Source organism: Bubalus kerabau, chromosome 3 (assembly GCF_029407905.1).
Source record: "Bubalus kerabau isolate K-KA32 ecotype Philippines breed swamp buffalo chromosome 3, PCC_UOA_SB_1v2, whole genome shotgun sequence".
NCBI classification, from domain to species: Eukaryota; Metazoa; Chordata; class Mammalia; order Artiodactyla; family Bovidae; genus Bubalus; species Bubalus kerabau.
The window spans coordinates 179,292,863-179,316,149 of record NC_073626.1 but is presented as its reverse complement, the minus strand read 5'-3'; the positions used below and the strand labels follow the sequence as shown (position 1 = coordinate 179,316,149).

The window sequence follows — 23,287 nt, the reverse complement described above, 5'->3', positions numbered from 1 at the left end:
TACTAACACATATATATGGAATTTAGAAAGATGGTAACAATAACCCTGTGTACGAGACAGCAAAAGAGACACTGATGTATAGAACAGTCTTATGGACTCTGTGGGAGAGGGAGAGGGTGGGAAGATTTGGGAGAATGGCATTGAAACATGTAAATATCATGTATGAAATGAGTTGCCAGTCCAGGTTCGATGCACGATACTGGATGCTTGGGGCTGGTGCACTGGGACGACCCAGAGGGATGGAATGGGGAGGGAGGAGGGAGGAGGGTTCAGGATGGGGAACACATGTATACCTGTGGCGGATTCATTTTGATATTTGGCAAATCTAATACAGTTATGTAAAGTTTAAAAATAAAATAAAATTAAAAAAAAAAAAAAAAAAAAAAAAATTCTAAAAAAAAAAAAAAAGTTCTTATCTTTTAGAGATGTATACTAAAGTGTTTATGGGCAAAATGATATGATCTCTGGAGTTTAAAAATAATCCTTTGGGGTTGGGGTGGGGGTAAAGATGAAGTAAGATTGGCTGTGAGTTCATAATTGCTCTTGTGGGAGGATGGATACGGGGGCTCTTTACATTGTTCTCTCTAGTTCTGTTTATGTTGGCAAATTTTCACAATCAAAGAAGAAACGAAGCCATGTCACCTCCTCCCAGAAGCCCTCTCAGTTTCCTCAGAGGGTGAGCTCCCTCCTCTGGGCTTGTCAAGCTACCTGCCACGCAGAACTGCAGTCCAGTGGCCTGCTTCTTCCTCTAGAGGGCAGAGTGGTGGCCTTGGGTCCCTCCATCTACCCAGGACAGGGTTTCCGGCATGAATGAGCAGATGACTCTTGGTCTGGGTTCATTTGTGGTCAAGCAGCTCAATCTCCAACAAGCACTTAAGTTCCTTTGATGGCAAAGGCCGGACATTGTCTGTTCTCTTGGGGTGGGGCAGCGTGAAAACTTTGAAAGAGGATATTTGCTGGTTGGTGACTGCGGCTGAGTGAGTTTCCTGGGGAATCCAGTTGCTGACTGGACCGACCGACACGCTCTGAGGAACTGGCAGGACTGGTGCTGCTTCTTACGTGAGAGTCCAAAGGCCTGGCAAGTGCAACTCCCAGGGCAAACCCCACTCACACCCCCCTGGGCAAAGGAAGAAAAGCCAGAGGAGCCAGATGCCCCAAGTGTCTGGGAACAGCTGGTGACTGGACGGGAAGTTCTGCTCTGACACGCAGCCATCCACACCTAGCTAGGAAGTCTGTGGCTCGAACAAAAGCTCAGGGAGAACCCGACGGCTCCCATCAGGCGAAACCCCAGGATGGAGCTGCTGGAGGTGCTGATTTTCCTGGCCTCCTGGGGAGTCGCCAGGGCTGCACCAGGTAGGCACTGAGGATGCCTGGGATCGCTGTGAACTCAGAGTCCAGGGCTGCTGGAAGCTGCTCAGGGAAAGCTGAAAATGTTGCTAAGAATAGCAAGACAGGGAGCTCAGCTGGGGAGGCTGGGTGCGAGAGTTAGTGGGCAGAGGGTGTGCTGTTTGAGCCTAAGATTGTTAAGTGGAGGTGACGGCTGGCCACAGGAGGAACATGGACATTGTTCAGAGCTATTGGTAACTAAGAGCCAGCCAGCTGGTAGAGGTAGAAGGTAGCAGGCAGATTCATGAATTCATTCAACAAATATTGGTCGAGTAACTCTCAAATCTAGTATTTTATTGGAACTCTGTTGAGGCATTTTACTAACCTCATTCCCTTTTTGATCTGTAACACATTTTAGAATTTCCTAACAGAGTTCACTGTTGTTTAGAAATCTGCATCTGGAGAAGGGAATGGCAACCCACTCCAATATTCTTGCCTGGAGAATCCCATGGACAGAGGAGCTTGGTGGCTATAGACCATGGGGTCGCAAAAAGTCAGACACAACTTTGAGAATAAACCACAACCTCAGAAATCTGCAAGGGTTTCTTTTCTGCAAATGCCACCAGCAGATTATAATTTTGTCAAAAATGTGCACGCACACACTACATGGATCCGCATCATACACGGTATAAATTTTATCCTTGCTGGAGTACTCCCATCTCTCTCTTAAAAGGACATTAGATTAGCAAATTATACAAACGCTTTGTTGTTTTGTTTAAGACAAAGGCAAGCTTTCCTAAGCTTGAATTTATAGTTCTTCAAAACAAAAACAAGGCATAAGAACTAAAATGTCCTGGGGATTAAAAAATTATTTTGAACCAAAAAATGAATCATGCACTATTCTTGGAACCAGGGTTGTGGCAGAAAAGAAACAAAATTCCAGTGCTGGAGAAACCTCCCTTCACCTCAGGAAAGACAGACTAAAAGACACATAGACAAAGAAATACATATTCCAGGAAATAACGAGGGTTATGGAGAATAACAAAGCAGAATAAAGGAGTAGAGAGGATGGGGGAGAAAGACTACTTAAGGGGTAGCAGAGAAGAACTGTCAAAGTGACATTTGACTAGAGACCTAAGGCAGCACGGGAGAGAGCTGTGTGGATATCCAGAAGAACATTCCAGCAGCAGAGGACAAAAAGTTCACAGGCCCTGAGCTGGATGCACAGGCCAAGTGTGCGAGCAAAAGCCTGAGGCCAGCGTGGCTGGAGCTCAGAGAATGGGGGATGGCGGGGCAGGGGGACGTGGATGTTGGGAGATCACGGGAGTGGGGCCAGGGGCTGGTGCCAGCTCATGTGTAAACTTGCAGACAATTTTAAGAATGCCAAGTGAGGGAATTCATGGGCTGTTTGATGGTTAAAACTCCACGCTTTCACTGCCCAGGTTCAATATCTGGTCAGGGAACTAGGATCCTGCAAGCTGGGAGGTGCAGCCAAAAAAAAGAAAAAGTATATAAAAACATGCAAACAAAGGAAAATAGTCAAGAAGAGCTAACATTTATTTTCTGAGTACTTACTATATACTGTGCTTATGCTTTGTGCTTGACATATATTGTCCTCCTAAAACCATTTGAAAAATGAAGTGAAAACACCTCCTCTGATTTTTATCTCTGTAGTGGTGGTTTAGTTGCTAAGTTGTGTCCAACTCTTGTAACCCCACAGACTGTAGTCTGCCAGGCTCCTGTGTCCATGGCATTCTCCAGGCAAGAATACTGGAGTGGGTTGCCATTTCCTTCTCCAGGGGATCTTCCCGACCCAGGGATCAAACCCAGGTCTCCTGCACTGCAGGGAGATTCTTTACCATAGTCCTGTAAAGTAGGTACTATTACCATTATATCCATTTTGTGGATGAGGAAAATGAGACCCAGAGGGAACATAAAACTCCCCAAGATCCCACAGCTGGGAAGTGGCAAGACCAAGTTCGTACTCAGCCACCTTATCCACGATACACTTTGATGGGTCCTCTTGGGATTGTGGGTACTACTTTTTTCCCCCTCTTTTCTTCAAACTTTTCTGGACTGTATACATCTATAATCTAAAACTGGAGTTAAATTTAAAAAGAATTCCATAGCACCTGTCAGTTTTTTCAGAATCTGAGTCTCTTCCTGAAGTGCAGACTTTTGAGACACCCAGTCAGATAGCCATCACCCTTGCTTTGCATAAGGCCGTGGAGTTTCTACCTGCACCATCCTTTGCCAAGAACTTGGGTGGGGCACCAACTTGCTGGTTTCATTTCCTCCCACACAAACCAGAGGCTACACAGCATTTATCCCTCAGCCTCTAACTGCAGACAAGCCCACAAGTTCTTTCTGTGGGAGCCAGTGTGGGAGGCAAACATTTCCTTGAAGAATGACGAGCCTGCCTCTTGGAGCTACTGTGAGGCGATGGCGAGCCACACAGCTAACACAAGTGAAGTGAAGTGAAGTGAAAGGCGCTCAGTCGTGTCTCACTCTTTGCAACCCCATGGACTGTATACTCCATGGAATTCTCCAGGCCAGAATACTGGAGTGGGTAGCCTTTCCCTTCTCCAGGGGATCTTCCCAACCCAGGGATCAAACCCAGGTCTCCCGCATTGCAGGCGGATTCTTTACCAGCTGAGCCACAAGGGAAGCCCAAGAATACTGGAGTGGGTAGCCTATCCCTTCTTCCGCGCAGATTTACCAGCTAACACAAGGGGTCGGTTTTAACAAGTTAACCCTTTGTGTTTTGGAGGGCAGTGGTTTACAGAGGAGGAGTTATAACTGAAGTGTTTGGGATCATTGCTTAGCATCAAAAATGATAGCTTATTATTGTTATTGTTATTTAGTCACTCAGTTGTGTCTGACTCTTTGCGATCCCATGGACTATAGCCCACCAGGCTCCTCTGTTCCTGGGATTCTCCAGGCAAGAATACTGGAGTGGGTTGCCATTTCCTTCTCCGATAGCTTGTATGCAAATCTAAAAAAAAAAAAAATGTCCAAATGAACTTATTTACAAAACAAGAACAAACTCACAGAGAGCGGATTTATGGTTACCAGGGGAACGGGGAGGGGGGGATAGATTGAGAGTTTGGGATTGACATATATACACTGCTGTTTTTAAAACAGAAAATCACGGACTTCCCTAGCAGTCAAGTGGTTAAGGCTCTGTGCTTCCAATGCGGGGGTCATGAATTTGATCCCTGGTCAAGGAACTAAGATCTTGTGTGGGGCAGCCAAAAATATATATATAATAATAAAAATAAGAAATAAAATAGATAACTAACAAGAACCTACTGTAAAACCAAACCAAAGCAGAAAACAAAACAAAAAAATCCCCACAAAGGACTGAAATTGGGACCAATATTGCTTTATGGTGGGTTGTATGCATAACAGATAAGTCACGGAATCATAGGCAGTTGAAACTGATAAAATAGATAACCTTTGTGCAAAACACAAATCTTATGCTTCAGAAAAAAGAGGCTCCAGAAGAGAAGAAAACCTGAGGTCCAAGGGGCAGAGCAGCCCAGGGATTAAGCACTCAGGCTGGTTTGTCCACTCCATGGCCATCTACCCCTTTTCTACTAGTATCGTTATCCCCATTTTACAGAAATGGGGACACTGAGGCTCAGCTGAGGAAATCTCTTGTTCAAGTTGCCATTGAATGTGTAGCCAGGATTCAAAACAAGATTTCTCTGATTTCAAATTTCATGCTGTCCTTTCAAAAATAATCCACTGCCTTAAGCCAGAAAACCTAGGTACTACCTTTTAATATCTATGTGACCTTGAGTCTCTATTTCACTATCTGTAAAATAAGGATAACACTATAGGAGGAGAGATTAAATCAGGTGAGCTCATGCACTTACACTGCAATGTGCTATAAAAGTTTAAGACCTTTTTTTTTTTAATATCTAAGGTCACATGGCTAACTAGTGGCAAAGTGCACTGTGATCATTTCTTTTCAGGTACAGTATGAATCATAGGTCTGCCACTAACTAGCTCAGTTTCCTCGTCTGTAAAATGAGTATGATAATAGAACGTATTTCATCATTTTGCTGTGAGGCTACATAGGCAGAGGGCTTGGCACAGCAACCGGCCTTCAGTAGGTGCTAAATAAATGGCAGGTGTTTTCCTGCCTTCCTCTTCTTGTCTCTGACCATAATCTTTCAGACATTTTAAGACTGTCTTAGACTCTAGGAATGGTTTTTTCATCTCCTCCACCCCAACATGAATCAGTAAAAGGATCTCACATTATATATGATTTTTAATGACTTCTAAAAATAATTTTTAAAAATATATTAAATATACTAATTTTGTTTACTTATTTGTCTGCCCCAGGCCTTAGTTGAAGCACAAGGGATCTGCGATCTTTGTCGTAGCATGCAGGATCTTTAGTTGTGGCAGGTGAGCTCTTGTTTGCAGCACGTGGGATCTCATTCCTTGACCAAGGATTGAACCTTGACCGCCTGCATTGGGAGCTCAGAGTCTTAGGAAGTCCCTAATTTTTAATGACATTTATAAATGTTGCATTTGAAATAGATTGTTGGTTTTGATGGCACAGATTTTTTCCCCTCAACTTTGGAACCAATGCATTTTTTTTCCCCAGGTCTCTGAGATTTCCATGGGCCTTACAGAGGGATTAGGCTCTGGGTTCTGTATCTGTTGTCCCCAGTGTACGAAGTTAGCCTGGTGACACCTTGGTGAAGAAGGAGGGCCAAGAGACTGCTTTGCCTGCCCAGGCACAGGGAGCAGAGTTGAGCTCTCAGAATTAAGGCTTGAGGGTACACTGTGCCCGCCAGCCCTCTGCTCAAGTAGAACCAGCCAGGAGAGGACAGCATTCATCTTCATATTGTTCCTGGCCCTGGACATTTACCTGCAGAGGACAGCAGCTGAGTGGACGCTGGAGCAGGCAGGAGAAGGACACAGCCACCCCTCTCATCCCATCTCCCTTCCGTGGTGAAAGCAGAACTGCAGGATCCCCAGTGATCAAATTCAGAGTAATTGCTGCTTTGCATTGATGAGGGCTTATGCATTCTCTCGTATTCTCTCGTTTTAAACCTCACAATAACTGTAAAAGGTAGGGGGCGCTGTTGTCCCCATTTTACAGATGAAGAAATTGGCAGAGCGTCAGTTCACCCAGCTAGTGAGCACTGGAGCTGGAATTCCAACCAGGTCTGTGCCCTCAACACTCACTGTAACTCACTGAAGGAAAGGGCAACCCACTCCAGTTTATTTATAGTCTCAATGATTAATGAATAATCATGATAGCTAAGATTGGTACCTTTTCTTAAAACTCAAGGATTCTGAGAATACACTCTTACTGTAAAAGATCCAAGCAGTATGGATATAGAGTTTCTTAATTTTCATGAGATTTCCCCAGATGAGGTGTCTTCATGGTAATGTTTGAGAATCTCTGGTCCAAAGGATAAAGTGTTAAAGTTCCCACCTCCCCATACCCTCCCAGTCTCACTCTGGGTCCTGGGGGTAATTGCCAGGGACAGTGGTGTGTGGCGAGTCCTCTGGACAAACACCCCTCCCCCCTTTTTTTTCTGGTTGAACACAGTGATTTATTTGAAAATATTATACTTTTTTTTTTCAAATACAGTAATAGAAGGGGTTCCAGCAAGTCATATGGAGGGAGATGTTGAGGGGAGAGTGTAGGAGGAGAAGGAGGAAAAACATTACGGGAAGCCCACCAGAAGGGTCAGGCAACCATATTGTGTGTCGTTAGAATTGAAGGTGGATACACGACTGAGCGACTTCACTTTCACTTTTCACTTTCATGCACTGGAGAAGGAAATGGCAACCCACTCCAGTGTTATTGCCTGGAGAATCCCAGGGACGGGGGAGCCTGATGGGCTGCCGTCTATGGGGTCGCACAGAGTCGGACACGACTGAAGTGACTTAGCAGCAGCAGCAGCAGCAGCAGCCGCAGGGACTTCCCCCAGGGGGCGCTAGTAGTAAAGAACCCACCTGCCTATGGAGGAGACCTAAGAGACTTGGGCTGGATACCTGGTTTGGGAAGATCCCCTGGAGGAGGAAATGGCAACCCACTCCAGTATTCTTGCCTGGAGAATCCCATGGTCAGAGGAAACTGGCGGGCAGTTCATAGGGATGCAAAGAGTCAGACACATTCTGAAGCAACTTACCAGCATGCAGGGACTTCCCCAGTTGTCTGCCTTTTAATGTGGAGGGTATGGGTTCAATCCCTAATCAGGGGAACTAAGGTCTCACATGCTGTGGAATGTGGCCAAAAATTAAAAAAAAAAAAAAAATTGAAAGTAGATAAACAGGGCCTCTCCCTGATGAATGGCACACTTGGAGAAGTCCCCAACTGCCTCTGAAGTTGTCTAGGCTTTGACTGACTCCACCTTTCTTCCCCACCACGCTACTCTTTTTCTGAGAGTTGACCAATAATAATGTCAAGGAGCACTTTTCTTTCTTCCGTTTTAAAAAAATACTTAGTTTTTAAAATCTATTTTGGCTGTGCTGGGTCTTTGTTGGCACACACGGGCTCAGTAGTTGTGGCACATGGGCTTAACTGTGGTATGTGGGATCTTAGTTCCCTGGCCAGGGATTGAACTCGGGCCCCCTGAGTGTGGAGTCTCATCCACTGGACCACCAGGGGAGTCCCAAGGAGCATTTTTCTACCAGGGCCATAATCTGTTATTCAGGAGAGATGGCTCTTCCAGGTGAAGCTATACACCAGTCTTCCAATGACCAGCTTTGCTGCCTAAAGCACAAAGGCCACTGAACATCCAATAGCTCACTGTCCTCACTTGGAGCTTATCCTCAAAGAGCTTGACTTCTAACTCATTTTCATTTGAGGCAAAAACATTAGGAGAGTTGATCCTAATATGCTAGCAACTGTGAACCCCAACTTTATGAAATGAAATATCATTTCTCAGCTACTTTGCCATATTACTTAACCTTAGTTAGCCTTTGCCCATTTGCAGGAAACTCAGCTGAAACCAACGCTGACCACCCCCTGCAATAACTCAGTGCCTCCTCAGACTATGATGGGATGCTATTTGCTGCACTTGTCCCAAGCCTAGGTGCAAAATAATCCAAGAAATGCCCTTTTTACCCTGTATTGGAAGTACCATGTGACAGTGGGAACCCAGGAGGGTGGTGGTGTCAAGTGCCAATTTCTCACAAATCTAAAGTCCTGTGTTTTTTCATCATTAAATCATTAGTGACTACAGGGATGGCTCTGAGACTGATTTTTTTTTTTTTTAATTATTAAAAAGTAAAGGGACTTCCCTGGTAGTCCAGTGGTTAAGAATCCGCCTTGCTATGCAGAGAACATGGGTTTGATCCCTGGTCGGGGAACTAGGATCCCACATACCTCAGAGTGTGCCCATGTGCCACAACTAAGACCTGATGCAGCCAAATAAATAAATATGTTTTAAAAGATCTCTTGGGGAAAAAAAAAGTAGAGACGGAAGTTTTTATTTTAGTAGGACTTTGCCTAACAATGGGGTCTGAGGGACACAGTGACAGATATACCTGTATCTGGCTGGTGTCATGGGTTTCTATACCTCATGAGCAAGACTCGGAGAGAGCTTGAGGGACCAGGCAAGGAGGTTAACCGAAAATGTTAATTGACAGCTTCCAAGGTTGCCTCCTATAGCTATATCCTGAGCACCACACACTGCCTCTTCTAAAATTAGTCTCTTAAACAACTATTTAATTCCTCTGCTTCCCAGGACAACCAACCAAGATCACAGTGAAAGTAACAAGAAAATACCTCTGAGAGTAAAACTCTTACAGTCAAATAAAATAAAAATGTTAATTCACCGTTGTATTTATTTGTCAGACAATTGTAAGCCACTGCAGGGGACAAGTGAAGCATCGTTATCTCTGTCCCCTAGGAACTTAAAATCTAATTGGGAGGAAAAGCACACGCCAATTGTAATTTAAATATCTTCACTGATTAAAAAAAAAAGGAAAAGTAGAAAAAAGTATAAAAAAGAAAATCATTAACTTTTTCATTGGGTTCCTTATAAATATTTCTCTTCATTTTTATGTGCTTTTAAAAATAAAATGACTACCACACTACATACATAGTTTTATAGCCTGCTTCTTTGACTTAATTTTACTTACCAGGAGAAGCAGAAAAGGAAGTCTTTATCCCCCCTTCCAACGTTACAGCATATATGATGGATTAAGGGTTAATATTATACAGACAAGGGCTCTTACAAACTAAGAAAAATAATGGAACACCTCAATAGAAATAAAGAATCTGCCTGCAATGTGGGAGACCCTGGGTTCGATCCCTGGGTTGGGAAGATCCCCTGGAGAAGGGAAAGGCTACCCACTCCAGTATTCTGGCCTGGAGAATTCCATGGATAGCCCATGAGGTCGCAAAGAGTCAAACATGACTGACCGACATTCACTTTCTTTCTCTCAACAGAAATGGGCAAAGAACACACAAGTAGAAAAGTCACCAAAAAAGAAATACAAATGGCCAATAAACATATTTAAAATATTCAAATTCACTAGAAATTCAAGAAATGCAAAATAACTAATGAGATCTCATTTTTCACCAACCAAATTGGCAAACATTTTTTATAATATTCACATCTTCAGTGGAATATCTAGTACATGAATAAAAGCTTTGAAATGTTCACATCTTTCTCTACTGGAGTTTTTATTCTTAAGAAAAAAAGCATTATAATCTACAGGCTAGCACAGGGAACTCCCTTCAACACTCTGCAATGACCCACATGGGATAAGAATCCAAAAAAGGTGGACACATGTATATGCACAACTGATTCACTTTGTTGTCTAGCAGAAACAAATACAACATTGTAAATCAACTTATACTCCAAAAAATGTTTTTAAAAAGTAAAGAAGAAAAAAAGCAATTTACAACAGATTAAAAAAAAACCTGAAAGCAATATAAATATTATGTAGCATTGATTCAGTTGAGTTCAGTCACTCAGTCATGTCCAACTCTATGCAACCCCAAGGACTGCAGCACGCCAGGCTTCCCTGTACATCACTAACTCCTGGAACTTGCTCAAACTCATGTCCATCGAGTCAGTAATGCCATCCAATGATCTCATCCTCTGTCATCCCCTTCTCCTCCTGCCTTCAATCTTGCCCAGCATCAGGATCTTTTCCAATGAGTCAGTTCTTCAAATTAGGTGGCCAAAGTATTGGAGTTTCGGCTTCAGCATCAGTCCATCAGTAGCATTGATTACATTATTGTATATTCATCAGTGGCCTTTCCTGATAGCTCAGTTGGTAAAGAATCCACCTGCAATGCAGGAGACTCCAATCAGATTCCTGGTTTGGGAAGATCCGCTGGAGAAGGGATGGCTACCCAATCCAGTATTCTTGAGATTTCCTTGTGGTTCAGCTGGTAAAGAATCCACCTGCAATGTGGGAGACCTGGGTTTGATCACTGGGTTGGGAAGAACCCCTGGAGAAGGGAAAGGCTGCCCCCTTCAGTATTCTAGCCTGGAGAATTCCATGGACTGTATAGTCCATGGGGTCACAAAGAGTGGACACCACTGACTTTCACATGAATAAAATATGTACAGAAATTAAACATCATATTTTCCTTTTTTTTAAATTTTTATTGAAGTATGATCGATCTACAATGATATGCCAATCCCAGGTGTGAATCTAGGAAAAAGTGAAACTGCTATACAAACACATAAATGCACTCCTTTTTAGGTTTCCCTACCACACAGGCCACCACAGAGCACTGAGTAGACTCCCTTGTGCTACACAGTAGGTCCTTATTAGTATCTGTTTTGTATACGGTAGTGTGTGTGTTGATTCCCAATCTTCCAGTTTATCCCTCCCCCTCTCATTATCTCCCCCCAATCATAAGTTTATTTTCTACCTCTGTAAATCTATTTCTGTTTTGTAGATAAGTTCATTTGTACCCTTTTTTTTTCTAGATTCCACATATAAGTGATATCATATGATATTTGTCTTTCTCTATCTGACTTCACTCAGTATGAGAATCTCTGTGTGTTAGTCCCTCGGTCGTGTCCCACCCTTAGCAACCCCAAGGGTTAGGGTTAGGGTTAGGGTTAGGCCCACCAGGCTCCTCTATCCATGGGATTTTTCAGGCAAGAATACTGGAGTGGGTTGCCATTTCCTGCTCCAATGAGAATCTGTAGGTCCATCCATGTTGCTGCAAATGGCATTGTTTTGTTCTTTTTAATGGCCGAGTAATATTCCATTGTATATGTATACCACATCTTCTCTATCCAGTCCTCTGTTGGTGGACATTTAGGTTGCTTCTGTGTCCTGGCCATTTGTGAATAGTGCTGCAATGAACATGGGAGTGCATGTATCTTTTCGAATTATCTTTTTTTCAGGGTATATGCCCAGGAGTGGGACTGCTGGATCATATAATAGTTCTATTTTCAGTTTTTTAAGGAACTTCCATACTCTACTCCATAGTGGCTGTACCAGTTTGCATTCCCACCAACAGTGTATGAGGGTTTCCTTTTCTCCACACCCTCACCAGCATTTACTGTTTGTAGACTTTTTAATGATGGCCCTTCTGACTGGTGTGACCAGTTTTTATTTGCATTTCTCTAATAATTAGTGGTGTTGAGCATCTTTTCATGTGCTTTGGACAGGTCCTTTCTTGTTCACTGTCTTATTTGATGGTTATAGAGAAGTAGGCCAGATGTCAAACACCCTCAGTCCAACTGGCTTGCTCAGAGTCCTCAGCTTGGATTGTTGCTGTTGTTCAGTCGCTCAGTTGTCTCCAGCTCTTTGCAACCCCATGGACTTCAGCACACCAGGCTTCCCTGTCTTTCACCATATCCCGGAGCTTGCTCAAACTCATGTCCATTGAGTTAGTGATGCCATCCAACCATCTCACCCTCTATCGTCCCCTTCTCCTCTTGCCTTCAATCTTTCCCAGAATCAGGGTCTTTTCTAATGAGTCGGCTCTTTACATTAGGTGGCCAAAGTATGGGAGCTTCAGGTTCGACATCAGTCCTTCTAATGAATATTTAGGATTGATTTCCTTTAGGATTGACTGGTTTGATCTCCTTGCAGTCCAAGGGGCCCCAGATGAGGAAACCCAGTAACCTGCCTCCCTCTTCAGGGTCCTTGTGCTCACCTTCTCCATGCCATGATAATTAGACCGCAATTCCTTACAGTCTGTGACTAATTCCATAGAAGCCTGTGGCTCCCGTCTCTTATGGGTAGCATAGATGTATTATGAAAGCATTCTGGGATCAAGCGCTCTGACACTGTAGACAGGGAAGATGTCCAACAGCTAAGTCAACAAGATAATTTCATGTGCGAGAGTGCTCTGAAAAAATAAAATGGGAGAGTCATTTGGAGTCACCCAGCTAGAGACCAGATGGGTGGGAAGCAGTGGAACTTGAGCAAAGGCAGTCAGAGAAGTCTTATCTGAGGAGGTGATTCTCCAGCTGAGACCTCAATGAAGAAGAGAAGGCAGCCGTGCGATGATCCGAGAGGACTGGGGAAAGCGGCAGAGGAGTCAGGAAAGAGGCCCTGTGAGGAGAGGGAGTGGGCGGGGTCGGGCCAAGGAGAAGAGGAGGGGCCTATGGTCGGCCTCCACAGTGAGGAGACTGGAGCCTAAGGCTGCCCGTGTCTGAACCTCTGGCCCTCTCTGCCATTCTTTCCACTCTTCTGACCTCTCCCAGAGTCAGGCCTTTGAGGCAGTGGGCATAAAGGCAAGCATCTACACACACACACACGCACACGCACACGCACACTCACGTATGCACACAGAGGTCATAGGAAGCCCAAGGGAGCCTGGAAGGAGTTCCAGTTCTACACTGACTAGTCTGGAACTTGCCGGAAGAGAGAAACCAACAGCTGACACTCGAGCCGCAGACAAGGAGTTTCTGAAGTTAAGAAATGCTTGTTGAGAACTTTGAGGGCTGACATCAAAGGGGAAGAGCTGCTCCATGTTTGTTGTTTGCTGAGAAAGTGCCCGCTTGAGGCAAAGGGATGACCTCTGTATGGTCTGCAGAGGAAGCAAGGGGCCCACATGCCAGAGAGAAGGGAAAAGTTTCTCAAGCTTCCATAGCCAACCTGGCTGGCCTGACTGGAAGCTGGTGTGACCCACTTACCGTTGCCGGCAGGAAACCCCCCAACTCTGCCCACTTTCTTGATGAAATGGGGTAACCACCCCATTTCTTTTCTCTGCCTTAGGATGTTGCCCCTGTAGGAGTAATTTCAAATATGTTCAGTTCAGTTCAGTTCAGTTCAGTCGCTCAGTCGTGTCCCACTCTTTGCTACCCCATGAATCGCAGCACGCCAGGCCTCCCTGTCCATCACCATCTCCCGGAGTTCACTCAGACTCACGTCCATTGAGTCGGTGATGCCATCCAGCCATCTCATCCTCTGTCATCCCCTTCTCCTCCTGCCCCCAATCCCTCCCAGCATCAGAGTCTTTTCCAATGAGTCAACTCTTCGCATGAGGTGGCCAAAGTACTGGAGTTTCAGCTTTAGCATCATTCCTTCCAAAGAAATCCCAGGGCTGATCTCCTTCAGAATGGACTGGTTGGATCTCCTTGCAGTCCAAGGGCCTCTCAAGAGTCTTCTCCAACACCACAGTTCTAAAGCATCAAGTCTTTGGCACTCAGCCTTCTTCACAGTCCAACTCTCACATCCATACATGACCACTGGAAAAACCATATCTTTGACTAGACGGACCTTTGTTGGCAAAGTAATGTCTCTGCTTTTGAATATGCTATCTAGGTTGGTCATAACTTTCCTTCCAAGGAGTAAGCGTCTTTTAATTTCATGGCTGCAGTCAAATATGTTAGTGATCACAATTCGTGTGAAAAGTTTTAGTTTCCCCCATTATAAACAAAGAGTCTCAGTTAGGGTAAAAACTTAAAATGCACGCATAGATGATCTACAAAAAGAGTTAAAATAAAAGGCATTGATTTTACCCCCTTAGCAATCACATTTTCCTTGGAGTGATTAGGGAGCCAGAGGACTCCCACCCACCTCCACCCCCAGCATTTACCATGTGATTTCAAGCATGTTGACCTCTGAACTTTCATTTCCTTATCACCAAAATGGAAAGGGGATAATGATCAATCCCTTCAGGGCTGTGAGGAGGATGATTATATAATGATCGTGGGAGGGACCACGGTTTGTTTAATCAGTCGTGTGTACCTTGGTATGAACAAGTTTCTGATTCTTTCCGGAGACCAGGTTTAGATCAGGAGAGGTGGGCCAAAGCTCAGAAGCATCAAGGAGTGAGATCAGGGTCCAGACTTTACCTTTGGTCTTAGAGTCACTGGGGGCGGGGGGAAGGGAGGGTGGAAAGAGTCGGGGACTGGCTAGCCAACCCTGAAAGCAATAGAAGGCATATTCCCAGGCCCAGGCCCATTTTACTGGGATGGGTGGGTGTTGACTGTTGGCACTAAGTGACACAGGAAGTGGAGGAGGAAGTGAGAGCAATGATGGAAAGTGAGGAAATTCTGGAAACAGGAATTAGGGGAGAGGCCAAACCTGTTCAACCTCTCCTTCAATAGGCATCATTGAAACCACTTACACCAGGCCCTGTGCTGGATGCCGATGAGAAAGCCACTCCAAAGCCCGTTTCTTTAGATTCCCTTCTTTGTGTTACACCTCGAGATTTTTGGCTCTTCACCTCACATCCAGAGTCACTAACAAGTAGGCCCACAATGAGAAATTCAGGCCAGTCTGAAATGACAGTCCACCTTTCCTGGTCTTCTACTCATAGACACCGTTTCCACACATTTTTGTTGTTCAGTAGCTCAGTCATGTCCGACTCTTTGTGACCCCATGGACTGCAGCACGCCAGGCTTCCCTGTCCATCACTATCTCTGGGAGCCTGCTCAAACTCATGTCCATTGAGTTGGTGATGCCATCCAACCATCTCACCCTCTGCCATCCCCTTCTCCTCCTGCCTTCAATCTTTCCCAGAATCAGGGTCTTTTCCAATGAGCTGGCTCTTCGCATCAGGTGGTCAAAGTATTGGAGCTTCAGCTTTGTCATTAGTCCTTCTAATGAATATTCAGGGTTGATTTCCTTTAGGATTGACTGGTTTGATATCCTTGCAGTCCAAGAGTCTTCTCCAACACCACAGTTCAAGCACATCAATTCTTCGGTGCTCAGCCTTCTTTCTTTTTTATTTCCACACATATTCCCCAGCCTTTTGCCGGTATTAATTAGCAAGATCTTATGATGCCTTTGGTGTGTAAGCCTTCTCCCAGATTTTTGTATATATTTCCCTAGAGCATAACATTTAGCTCTAGTTATTGGCTCAGAGAGGTGAAGCATCTCACCCAGAGTCACACAGCTAGTATGTGGTTCCAGAGCCTGGGTGCTTAACTCATCTTTGCTTTAAAACAAGCACTCTACATAGAATTCCTGAAGGATTCCTGAAGGCCACACAGTCCAATCCCTCCTGCTGCTGCTGGGAACACTGAGGTGGGGAGATAGAAAGGATCTTGTCAAAGGTCAGAGGTCAGGGACAGAACCAAGCCTATTTTCTGCTCTGCTCAGTGCCTCCCTGGGCAAAGCCCAGCCCTGGATTTGGAGAAAACTTCCTTTCACCTGTGTAAACTCCCCTCTCCTACCCCAGGGTTCCCCTGATCCCTCCCTAGCCAGGCTCAGGGAGGAACCCATATTAGAGGGGTCTCCTTGTCCCTGCAGGGAAGTTCTGGCACATCTCTGACCTGCACCTGGACCCTGACTACAAGGTGTCTGAAGACCCTCTCCAGGTATGCCCGTCTGCAGGTTCCCAGCCGGTGCCCAATGCAGGCCCCTGGGGCGACTACCTCTGTGATTCTCCCTGGATCCTCATCAACTCCTCCATCTACGCCATGAAGGAGATCGAGCCAGAGCCAGACTTCATCCTCTGGACTGGGTGAGAGCCGTCACCACAGCTGCCCTTCCCTGGCCACTGCGAGTGCCCCCTGCCCTCCTGGCACCTGCCCCAAACCATCTCCCTTAGTCCTCACACCAGCCCTGTTGCAGAGAGGACGAACCTGAAACTCAAAGCTTGTCCGTGGGAGCCTGGGCCTGGCTGATTCCAGGGTCTGTGCCCTTGACCTCGTGTCTCCCAGACTCAGCAGAACTTGGCGCTCACTGAGGCTGGGGACATGGTCATGGCATGTTTGGGCATGTGGGGAAGTCCTGGATTTCAAGTCGGGGGATGAACCCTGCTGCCACTCCCACCAGAGTTTAGGGGCTGCAAGCCCCAGAGACCCAAATGCAGGGAGAGGAGAAAGTTAGGAGGGCTGAAGGTGGGCCAGCATTGGGACCAAGTGTCCTGGCCAGCTGTGGGCCACCCCTGGCTGCCTGGCCTTGCGGGTCCTCCCTGGTCAGAGCTTGGCCTGCATAGAGAGAGCTTGAGGAGCAATTTCAGCTCAGCCATAGTGATGCCATTTCTGCTCCTCCTCCAAGGACACTGCTGTAAGTCCTTCAACTTTCCTCAGCACTCGTGGTCCCCCCTTCACTCACTTGATCCTTCCCTCCCTCTCTTGGTAGATCAGCCTGCCCTGTGCTCACCCCTGGGCAGACATGGGGGAACAGAGATAATAGGGACCCCAACCCTCCTTCAGGGAGCTCAAGGTTTCCTGGGTGATATAGATGTGGTCACTGACCATGATATCCCAGCGAGGAGAGAGGGGCATTGAGCGGGTGGGGGAGTTTCACAGGGCACCTGACTCCTTCTGGTGAAACTGGGAGGACTTCCTGTAGGAAGTGTGAGCTAGAGAGCAGGTGAAGAGGGCTGGCTGGAGCTCTGGCTTCCTGCGCCCTCTTCTAGCCTCTATAGACACTTCCATAAGGTGGAGCAAACCCACGATGGCCCTAGCTGTCTCTCACTGTGACATGGGAGTGACCCAAATGACCCTCACATGGACAGTAGTGGGTGGAGTAAGGCTGGACCCTTAAGAAATGTGACCATCTCTCAGAGAAGCCTGGGCAGTTCTGGTTTCCCGGGGCTCAGGAATCAATCCAAGGAGAAAGTGAGTTTTAGGCCATGACTCTGGCCCCCTGCTCCCTGAGAAATGAGTAACATTCTAAAAGACATGATCCCTCTGAGAAATTCACCATCCTTTAACAGAAAAACATGATTTTTCTGGGAAATCTCTGGGACTTGCAGAGGTTATGACATTGGATGAGAGGACCTCAAGGGCCCCTTTTAATTCTTCAGTTTCTAAGAAATCTGGCCTCTCCTGGGAGAATCGCAATCCCTTGGGGATTAACCTGTAGCAACTGGATATGTTTTCTATCACACAGAATTCAATCCTCCAGACTAGGGGAAAATGGAATTTTGTTCTGATGTCTTCAGATTCCTGGCCTGTCTCCAGGGAGGACGGGGCTCCAGGGCCCCTCCTGCTGTCCTAACGAGGGCATCAGAGACACTGTAGGATGTAATGGATGTGAGCATAGACCCTGGAGCCGGGCTGACTGGTTCAAACCCTGGCTCCACCACTGTCTTAGGCAGGACTCTTCACTTTTCTGTGGCTTCGTTTCTTTATCTGTCAAATGGGATAACAATAGAAGCTCCACTGTAGGGTTATTATGAAGAATAAATGAGTGGATATGGGTTCAACACACGACAAGTACCCGGCACAACGTGAGCCCGTGTGGACTGCCAGTAGTGGTCTCCGTATGATTCAGCTACTTAACTTCCCCAGGGAGTCTCAGGGCACAGTTGCTGTGCTCAGTCCAGCAGAGTCCTCAGGCTTTTGATTGTGGGGGCTCCTATCACTCCCAAACCTCCCTTCCTCCTTCTTTCCCCAAACCTCCCTTCCCTCTTCTTCCTCCTTCTTGCTGCACCTTTCTAAGATGGATCCAGGAATTTAGGTCTGTCAAATGAGGGGTCGGGTGGGGGCTAAATGGTCCTGGGGCAGGCCCTGGACCTGCCAGAGTACATCCAGATGTTTTATTATGAAGGCAGATCCAAACACCTTAGAACCCTTGGGGCAAGGAATGAACTCAGATCGGCTTCTCCACCCCACCGAGTCAATGATGCCATCCAACCATCTCATCCTCTGTTGCCTTCTCCGTTAGCCTTCAATCTTTCTCAGCATCAAGATCTTTTCCAGAGTCGGCTCTTCGCATCAGGTGGCCAAAGTACTGGAGCTTCAGCTGCAGCATCAGTCCTTCCAATGAATATTCAGTGTTGATTTCCTCTAGGATGGACTGGCTGGATCTCCTTGCAGTCCAAGGGACTCTCAAGAGTCTTCTCCAACACCACAGATCAAAAGTATTAATTCTTTGGCGCTCAGCCTTCTTTACGGTCCAACTCTTACATCAGTACATGACTAAACCATAGCCCTGAGTATATGGATCTTTGCCAGTAAAGTGAAGTCTCTGTTTTTTAATACTCTGTGTAGGTTTGTCACATCTTTTCTTCATAGGAGCAATCATCTTTTAACTTCGTGGCTGCAGTCGCTCTGCACAGTGATTGTGGAACCTTTGTTATTTTCTTTGTTGAAGTCCCACAGGTACTCTGAAGTTCCGTATTGTCCCTATTTCACAGATGAGCTCATGGAAGTTCAGAGAGGTTAAACAACCAGCCCAGGGACCCACAGCAGGTTAATGGCAGAGCCAGGGCTTGAACTCTGTCCGGGTGCCTCCCAACTCCAGCCCGGCCCTCCCTCTCAGCAGCTGTCTGAGGCCCAGTCCTGCAGCTGGGTCTGGGTAGAGCTGGTTTCTCACGGGGAGCCGGCCCTTCTTTTCCTTGTGCCACTCCCCGAGCCGCTTGTGTTTTGCAGTGATGACACACCACACGTGCCCGACGAGAGGCTGAGCGAGGCGGCCGTGCTGCGAATTGTGAAGCAGCTGACTCAGCTCATCAGGGAGGCCTTTCCAGGTAAGATTGTGCCCTGGGTCCCCACAATGTTCCCTGACACCCAGGCAATGCCTGGCACAGCGGGAGGAAAACAGCACCAAAGTGCAAAGGAATGACCTTCCCCCACGATGACGATGGCTGCCGGCCAGCTCCCGCACCAGGCACTTCACAGCAATCAGGTCTTACCTTCCAGGAACACTGTGAGGAGCATGAATGAGAGCTTGTCCGCTTGTGAATACACACAGATTCCTATTAACGGTGTTAAAAACCAAATTCAACTGAGTAAATCTGATCTATTTGACTTTATTCAAGAATTCATGACTCAGGCAGCATCCCACCTAGAAAACAGAAAGGAGCTCCAGGGACTTCCCTGGCAGTCCAGTGGTTAAGACTCCGTGCTTCCAATGCAGGGGGCCCAGGTTCGATCCCTGGTCGGGGAAGTAAGATCCCACAGGCTGTGTGGTACAGCCAAAAAGAGAAAAAAGATGAAAAAAAAATAAAGGAAAGGGGCTTCAAGGAGCTGTACAAATGGAAGGTTTTACAGACAGAAGAGGGTGGAGAAAGAAAGATTCTAGCAAAAAGGGATTGTTTCGGGCAAGGTTACCTTCCTTTAGGGGAAAGGTGGGATCTGTCAAACAGATTTCCTCACTAGTGCCCCCTGTGTTAATTCCATATTGACTGTGTAAAGGTCACATTCTTGGGAGAGGCTGAAACTTCAGTTAGGTTAGGTATTAACTTGGTTAACACTTGGTTTGCTGACCTAGGGTTTAGCACAAGTAACTCCATTTCGGACCTGTTTCTTTTTTATTAATGGAAATGCCTGACATTTCACTGGTTTCCGTCCTGCCTGTATAACACCAGACTCACAGCCGCTTCTCAAGGCGTCCACAGTTACTTTCAGGCATCGTCCCTGGTAAGTCTCAAGTGGGCTTGCACACAGCCTTTGTGTCCTGCTATGGCTCTGGAATTGCCATCTACTCTTCTCAAACCATCTTGGCTGCTGGGACTTCTGGGAGATGCAGATTTTCGGCCAAAGTGCTGCTTTGTGGTGCATCCAAGGCCTTCAGAGCCTGGGCGAGCAGCCAGGACTGTGAGTGATTATGGCCACAGCCCCGCAGGACATGACGGGGAGACGGTGGTGGAGGGCCCCATCTAATGGTCCTTAGAAATGGCTTTAAGCAGGCTGTGCCAAACACAAGATCCTGGAGTCTGAATCAGGCTCTCTCAGCAGGAGACCTGTGAAAGCAGATCCTAGATCCCAACCCTCACCCCTACCCTAAGTGCCCTGGGGTTCTGGTACAGCTGTTTCCGCTGAAGGTCTTCATCATGGGTCTCTCAGGACCCAGATACGGAATAGTGATAACAAAAATAGGTAATAGCAGCAAGAACAATTATATGTATCTATGTGTGTGTGCTAAGTCGCTTCGGTCATGTCCGACTCTTTGCGACCCCATGGAGTGTAGCCCCCCAGGCGCTCTGTCCATGGGGATTCTCCAGCCAAGAATACTGGAGAGGGTTGCCATGCCCTCCTCCAGGGGATCTTCCTGACCCAAGGATCAAGCCCGTGTTTCTCAAACCCGTGTTTCTCAAACCTGCGTTTCTCATAGTCTCCTGCATTGGCAGGCTGGTTCTTTACCACTAGCGCCACCTGGGAAGTCCTGTATCTATGTATCAAGTGCTAAGTGTCAGGCACTCCTCTGAGAATATTGTATATATGCCTTAGTTCCTTCACTGTCAGGATAATCCTAGAGAGAGGTGTTATTACTGCCTCAGTTTCACTGAAGACAAACGTGACCCTTGTGGTCAAGGAAACAGGCAAGGTTTGGGATGCAGATCCTGGTTTGAGGACATCTCCTACCTACCACTCCCACTCCAGGAGGGACCTCCCCCCCAACCCCCGCCTTGCAATTCCCACATCTGTCCTTGAGGTAACCTCCTTTCTGACACCTCCTTCCCTCAATGTAAATCGGTTTGTGCAGAGCACCTGACAGGACACTTCCAGTCTACGTACCTCAACTCAACCAACTCAGACATGCTTGGGCTAATCTTCCAGCAGAAATCACTGGGGCTTCCCTGGTGGCTCAGACGGTAAAAACAAAATCTGCCTGCAATGCAGGAGATCCAGGTTCCATCCCTGGGTCAGGAAGATCCCCTGGAGAAGAGAACAGCAACCCACTGCAGTATTCTTGCCTGGAGAATTCCATGGACAGAGGATCCTGGCAGGCCCTGGGGTTGCAAAGAGTCAGATATGACTGAGCGACTAACACACAGGCACACAGGCTCAAACCAGGGCACTCTCCCCCATAGTAATAATAGGTATTATTCCCAGTGTATAGATAACAAATCTATAGGGCAGAGCTAGTCAGTTCCTAGGGAGGGACTCAAACTCAGATCTTACTCTGAGCGCTCTTTTCTTTGCTCCACATGTGGCTTCAGGAATAAAAGTGAAATAATGGATAAGAAAATGCTTTATTATTATGATTTAACATATAAGTGTAAATGATAAGATTTTATAGTTCACAACATGCTTGCACATGCATTGAATTTCCTAAATCTGAGATACCATTGACTGTAAGATGTTTCATTGTTTTATGTATTGCTAAGGAAAAAAAAAATGCTGTCCATTAAAGTATGACACAGCGCTTTCTCCTGGCCTCAGTGGTGAGACACGGCCCACTTGTAGAGATGTTAAAATGAGAACAAACTGGAAGAGGTGAAACAAGGCCTTATCTTATTTGAGAATGGTAGCAACATGGGTCAAGCAGAACACTCCCCATTATAAAGATAAATCAGCTGAAGCAACAAGTTGGAGAGGAGGAAGAGGCTGAAATTTGAGATTTTGGTTCCATGTCGTGAGTTCTTCTCGCCACATGCACCTGGGTTCCTCATCAGAGTCGCTGTGAACACTGGCCCCTGCCTCTCCACTGTGGCTGATGGTGCATATGGGTGTGCAAGGCAAACTGATTCGGGCCCCAGTTCAGGCTCTGCCACGCTCCAGGTGGGCCACACCCTGAACACCTGGGTATATCTTGGGGAGAACACTCTGTGTTCTCCCTGTGCAACATGAGTAAAATAATGGTACCTGCCCAGAGGGCTGTTGTGAGGATTAAATAAGGTAACCCATTCATTCATTTAGTCCGTCAACAAATGTGTCTACTATGGGTGAGACAGCGTTCTAGGGACAGGGAACTTGGTCATGAACATGATGCCAGCTGGTGCCCCCATGGAGTTTATGCTTGTAAGGAGCTTCTAGAAGTGCCCAACACATAGACACAGCAAAAACCTGCTACCCCAAAATGAGGTTTGACTCTTGGTGGGTGTTAGGCCAAAAGACACAACCAAGCCAAACATCAGGAGAAGGAAGGATTTACTACTTGCAACAAATAAGGAGAACACCATGAATCTTTCCCAAATCAGTGGTTCCCTGAACAGTAAAATTGGGGCAGTTTTAAGCTAGGGAGGGATATATGCATATATATTCATGCATATATTCATGAAGTGGCCTGAGGAGGAGAATTCAATACAGAATTAGGGCAAAGTTGACAGAGTCCATGCTTTGGTTGATTGAAGTCATGAGGGTCAGAAAAGGTCAATATCATCATCCCTTAGGTTTCAGTAGATCTGGTGATTGTTGTTGTTCAGTTGCTAAGTCCTGTCTTAGTGACCCCATGACCTAGTGGTTGCAGGGGTTCAGTTCAGTTCAGTTCAGTCACTCAGCCTTGTCCGACACTTTCTGACCCCACGAACTGCAGGACGTCAGGCTTCCTAGTCCATCATCAACTCCCGGAATTTACCCAAACTCATGTCCATTGAGTCAGTGATGCCATCCAACCACTTCTCCTCCTGCCCTCAATCTTTCCCAGCATCAGGGTCTTTTCAAATGAGTCAGCTCTTCGCATCAGGTGGCCAAAGTATTGGAGTTCAGCTTCAGCATCAGTCCTTCCAATGAATATTTAGGACTGATCTCCTTTAGGATGAACTGGTTGGATCTCCTTGTAGTCCAAGGGACTCTCAAGAGTCTTCTCCAACACCATAGTTCAAAAGCATAAATTCTTCGGCGCTCAGCTTTCTTCACAGTCCAACTCTCACATCCATACATGACCACTGGAAAAACCATAGCCTTGACTAGACAGACCTTTG

At 46.4% G+C, this 23,287-nt stretch overlaps 1 protein-coding gene across 1 annotated transcript in view; it reads left to right on the top strand.

The window, feature by feature from the left end:
• The first annotated feature begins 859 nt into the window (after positions 1–859).
• SMPDL3B (sphingomyelin phosphodiesterase acid like 3B) overlaps positions 860–23,287 on the top strand; it is a 33,099-nt gene continuing 10,671 nt past the window's right edge. The window contains exons 1-3 of the mRNA XM_055573978.1: positions 860–1,353; positions 15,994–16,207; positions 19,071–19,168. Coding sequence (XP_055429953.1) covers positions 1,293–1,353; positions 15,994–16,207; positions 19,071–19,168 — 373 coding nt within the window. The 5' untranslated portion in view covers positions 860–1,292. The remainder of the gene's footprint in view (positions 1,354–15,993; positions 16,208–19,070; positions 19,169–23,287) is intronic.